Here is a 5,139-nt window from a genome sequence, read left to right as displayed (position 1 = left end):
AAGTTCTGGAAGCTTTCTGTAAAATTCATCTTACACTTCATCCGCGCTGCAGTGGGAGTGTAGGCACAAATGACGAAATGGCAACAACGTGTGTTCCTATCCTTTAGGGTTCTTACGGAGCCATTTAGCCGAACAGAACATAGGCGACTGTTAACAGTGATCTATTGTAAAAGTGCTTGCTGTGCACTCATATTTAGTGCTATGCCTACACCCGCCAGCCCACAAGAACTTGCCGTCAGATCGCCAGATAAATAGAGGATATATCTCGTCGGCTTCCCGTTTTGACTAGATGAGGCCAAGTGAATGACTACACTAGGATCCTGTGTGCGTGTTTCGGGAACACAGCATACATCAATCGTACCAGATTCTAGGGTCTTAATGAGGCCTGCCGGTTGATTTCACATAAGGTAAGTACGTCGAAGGCACCAATGTGCAGTTTGGAGAAGTTTTAGTAGACTTGGGATAGTATTCGGCACACTAGAATCGTTGGCGATAGTGACACTTGAGGGGGAAGTATAAGGTTGATAGTCGATGTAGTAGGAATAATAGAAATGGCCGGGTACTGTCTGTCAGACTAATATTTTGAAATATTTAATAAATCTAACAATGAGGATTACCTATCATACAAGATACAAGACTCCTGGTAAACTTAATATCTCCACTTTCTGAAGATATACAGATGTATTGATAAATAATTACAAAGTCGTTACTGAGATTATCTATTCAGGACAATCATCTACTTTTTCAAATAATTTTTGCATAGTGACATCAGGTTAAAAGCACCCCGAAGACAAAAACGAAAATGATTACTTCTTTTTCGTGGTATGTAAAAGTAATAACTTACAGTGTTACTAAGGTAAACAAGTTATTGTTGTGTCATTGTAATGGAATGTCAGTCAAATTTGTCTCATTTAGTTGCAAAATAAAATCCTCGTCAAGAGTTTGGCTGGCAAACAATAAAACAAATTTAGAAGCGTCACATGACTGGTCTACTTCTCGATCCCAAGTAGACAAACACCTTTGGTTTGGTCTTTCTTTGATTACGAAAACAATAAAAAATTGTTAATTTAACGGAACTCATACATTACATAACTTGCTTATTGAAGTATAGGATGGCGAATTTTATAAAGTAGATATTTAAACTACTGCTTAACAGCTTCAGTGATTATTTAGACCAGATTTTTTTCAAATTAGTCGACAATAAATTTTAAAAATACTCCATTGAACTGCAGTTTAACTCATAATACAAGAAACTGGAGGAAATGAAATGAACAAAGTTTGTAGAATCATTCGTAAAACTTTAATTTCTTGAAAAACATTTTCAGTTAGAATCACGAGTTAAAATTGAAGACTAAAGTCAATATGGTAAGATCACATTGTGACACATTTGAAAACTTCACATGACAATACATCTTTGCATTACAATTCTAAAATTGCTTCAGGTTGAACTAACGCCAGTTTGATTGCTAAGAAAAAGCATTTTAGTGAATCGTAAACTGTTATCTACATGTTTTCGTATAAATATGATTTCGCTTATCTTAAAAAAAGGTTAGTAGTGAATTCAAACTAATTGTGAATTAAGTTTAAGCGTAAATATAAATTCATCACACTCAAGATTGTGAAGAAAATTGGAATATAAACCAATGAAAACCCTTAGACAAGAATACTATGATACGTAAGTTTCAGTCAATACTTGAATGATTATCCTGATTAAAGAGTTCTACAATAAAACAGGTAATTTCACTAGCTTAACGTAATCATATTTGAAACGCCTGAACTCCTTAATGGTAATTATTAGAATAAAACATTAAATATTAGTGGGAATAACAAGAAAAGCAGATCAATACAGCTCTTACATTTTAATGATACAAGTCAATGTATTCTTACTATCACCCATAATAAGAACAGTAAGAAGAAATTGTTTAAATTAACTAGGTAAGAGAACTTAATTACAACCAGAAACGAGGACGATTAAAAATGAATTTGTGTTTATATCACAGAGATAGTCAGGCCTAAATTCTTATGCAGAGATCTGTCATAATGTATGCAACCAAACATCTATCCTTCATTACTGCAGGATGAAAAGATAAACAAAAACATATGGAGTACCTAAGGTATAATTTCTGTTACATATTTACAATCAAATGACTTAAGCTTGTCGCTTGCCAAACAATTTTACCTTTTTCAATAGTTTTGCAGAAGAATAATCGTGTTACATTGGTAACTCGAAAAATGCGAAAATTCCATGAGGTTTCAAGGAAGATTAGAAAAGACGGACAGACAATGACAAACGATTATTCTAGGTAATAGTTACTAAAATAGGGCTAGCTTTGAAAGAAACGATGTCACGGTACAATCAATAAGATCATACGAAAAATTATAAAGTTTGACGAACCACAGTAGCTTTAAATTATGATTAGTAATGATTCGAAAAACATTCATCACATACGAGTTTGCCATGTGCAACGTGTATTCAGAAAAACGACAGTCCCAAGATGTAAAATCCAGTCTCATTCAAAATTTATAACGCTCATAAGACGTAAGTAAATTTGTTGAAATTTTCAGGGCCAGCACGTGAACTAAGCGCTTCTTGTGTCTCGTACCTAATGTCATCAGTTCAGAGTTAGTAAAGTGACAAATAGTACTAGTCAAATTATCATGTGGTTGATGTAGAGCTTTACAATCTAGAATACCAATAGCAACGAAAATAAGTGATTTGCTTCCCGAAAAACCAGACCATAGACAAATATATGACGACCCCTATCTTATTCAGATAATCACTGACCAAAAAGTATGTTTCGCAATATTACTATACAGGTAAAAAAAAATACGAGATTGGGAGCTTCATCAACACATTCAGGAGTATTTTCTACTCCACGGATACCACAGAAAAGTGTGAATCAGAACACGGAGATCACTTTATGACCAAAAATTAATGGTACAATCATTAGACATGCGTAGAAAACAAGTATCAGCTCTAATAGTAACTTGATGTTATTAAACTTCTTGAGTTAGAGTCTTTAGAAATTTAACAATTAAGACTTTAATAGACCAGGTAGGAGCAAGAATTAGAATAAATAAGGTTCAATCAACTAAGCATAAATATTTATAATGCACGGGGCGATGGAGCTGAATTCCGGAGTTTACATATATTAGAAGCGTACATTGGACCAAAGGATTGAAAAACGGATGTGTATGACAGACTATCATCAAAATTAGAAATGAAAGTACAAGTTTGACGAGTGAGAGGTCTCTGAAAATGCACTAACCCGCAAATGAGAAAATCCATGTGAATTTTCGAAACATACAACTAAGATGAACAGTTATGAAGCTTTCTTGCGCAGTTCTTCCTCCTCGATTTCGTCCACATCATTTGCCTCAACTTCGTGTTTAATACCAATCAAACTCGATTTTAATACACTTTTTGAAGCAGCATATATCATTCTCTTTTTAACATCCAGTGTAGACGGAACCCTAGACATATGTAACTATGGCGCAAACAGACGTACCATGAAACGAATATTAGAGTAGGTAATTTTCCTTCGGCTTCGTAATCATAAACTGCATAACATCCTTCACCTTCATCCATCTTTTTTAATAAACTATCCTTGAAATTATGATACGTTTCCGCTACTAGTAAAGAAATTAATTGGTGGTTACTTCTATCAGCTTGACAAAGGACTTTTATTTCTTTATCATCTTCAATATGGAAGAGGATGTATCGGTGCTTCTTATAACGCTTCAAGCATTCAAATGCTTCGATGCATGACCTGTGGCATTTTACTCCAGTACTCTAATACAACAAAGTAATGTTAGATTTTGTGGGTCTTAAAACAAAAATATTTATGTATTCACAAGATACACATAAATAAACTACAAACCATTTTAAGTGACGTTCAGACTCGATTACACAAGAAAGCGCAATATACTTTCAAATCCGCCCGTACATTTACTCCAACGACCTTGGTCAGCTCGGTTCAGGGCGGGCATTTGATTTCAGATTTCAGATTCAGATTTGTGTAGTAAGGACAGAAGGCCTACAGTCTATGTTATTCCTTTTCTAGTAAGCTTCTGTGAGTGTGTGTGTAAAAACCTGTATGCCGCCGGTATTTTGTCCGTTCTTGGCTTTTCTACTCGCCTGCTATGTCCTCTGAGGTTTCCCAATCTAGTAGGTAGAAAAAGAGAGGATAACTTAAGTTCGAAACCATTTCTCAGTATTCTGTACATCAAAATTAGATCTCCCCTTAATCTGCGATAGGACAGAGTAAAGAGGTCCAGTTTTTCAAGCGCTGTTTGTATGATAGACTCCGGAGTTCTGGAACTACATGGGTAGCTGCCCTCTGTACTTTTTCTAGGATATCCGAGTTACCTTTTAAACAGGGGCTTGCAGCCTGAACGCAGTTTTCAAGCTTAGTCCTCACTAAGGATGTGTATACTATGGTGAACATGGTAGTATCTAACTTAGTGAATGTCCGTTTTAAAGCCCAGAGGGTTCGAAACCCCTTAACTGCGACCTCCCGGCAATGGGCTGTCGTCTTAAGATCACTACTCACTGTCACCTCTAAATCCTTATGAGATCGGACTACGGGTAATGGCACATACCTTATGTTGTAACTACTAACCTTTGAAACCCCAAAGTGCATGTAGACACACTTTTCCGCGTTGATAGGCATCAGCCACTCTTTGGACCAGTTTATCATGTTATTTAATTCTGCCTGAAGAGCACATGCGTCTTTGTCTTCAGTTATTACTCGCCAGATTTTTACATCACCAGTGTATAATAACATTGGAGACTGTACTATACTTGGAAGATCATTAACATACATTGGGATTTGAAATGCTGGGGTTAATTTTGAATGTGTGGGCTAGTATATATCTCAGATATTTTCATGTCTATATAGTATGGTGACGAACGTCGTTTAAAATTATCATTGCTATGGTTAATATTAGTGCTGCTTGTATTCTTTTGCGTATAGCGGAAGTATTCTATCACAGTACGTATTTTAGACTTTGATAGTTGTTGCATTACGGAAAGGTAGGCCGATATTGATTTTGGTTGGTGATTAGTGACACATGGAGATAACTTAGCGTTTTGATAAACAACCATTAGATAAAAGAAAAGGACACATATGGTCTTAT

The 5,139-nt window shown here is 35.5% G+C and overlaps 1 protein-coding gene across 4 annotated transcripts; it reads right to left on the bottom strand.

The window, feature by feature from the left end:
* Positions 1–2,903: 2,903 nt before the first annotated feature.
* On the bottom strand, positions 2,904–4,826 carry CFL2_1 (Cofilin-2; the record flags this gene model as incomplete). 4 transcript variants are annotated; one of them, XM_035733841.2, is made up of 4 exons in its annotated part: positions 2,904–3,474; positions 3,510–3,791; positions 4,094–4,340; positions 4,370–4,826. In XM_035733841.2, 4 exons carry the CDS (start codon positions 4,824–4,826, stop codon positions 3,324–3,326), a joined length of 1,137 nt encoding a protein of 378 aa, XP_035586133.2. In that variant the 3' UTR covers positions 2,904–3,323. The 4 variants fall into 4 exon arrangements, with proteins under 4 accessions (XP_035586133.2, XP_051073430.1, XP_051073432.1 ...); XM_051213189.1 differs by lacking the exons at positions 4,094–4,340; positions 4,370–4,826 and adding an exon at positions 3,882–4,076 and having other exon boundaries at positions 3,510–3,630; positions 3,661–3,793; XM_051213191.1 differs by lacking the exons at positions 4,094–4,340; positions 4,370–4,826 and adding an exon at positions 3,882–3,939 and having other exon boundaries at positions 2,904–3,264; positions 3,309–3,474; positions 3,510–3,793.
* Positions 4,827–5,139: the final 313 nt, after the last annotated feature.

This window comes from Schistosoma haematobium, chromosome 1 (genome assembly GCF_000699445.3).
Source record: "Schistosoma haematobium chromosome 1, whole genome shotgun sequence".
Taxonomy (NCBI): Eukaryota; Metazoa; Platyhelminthes; class Trematoda; order Strigeidida; family Schistosomatidae; genus Schistosoma; species Schistosoma haematobium.
This window is presented reverse-complemented; position numbering and strand designations above follow the sequence as displayed.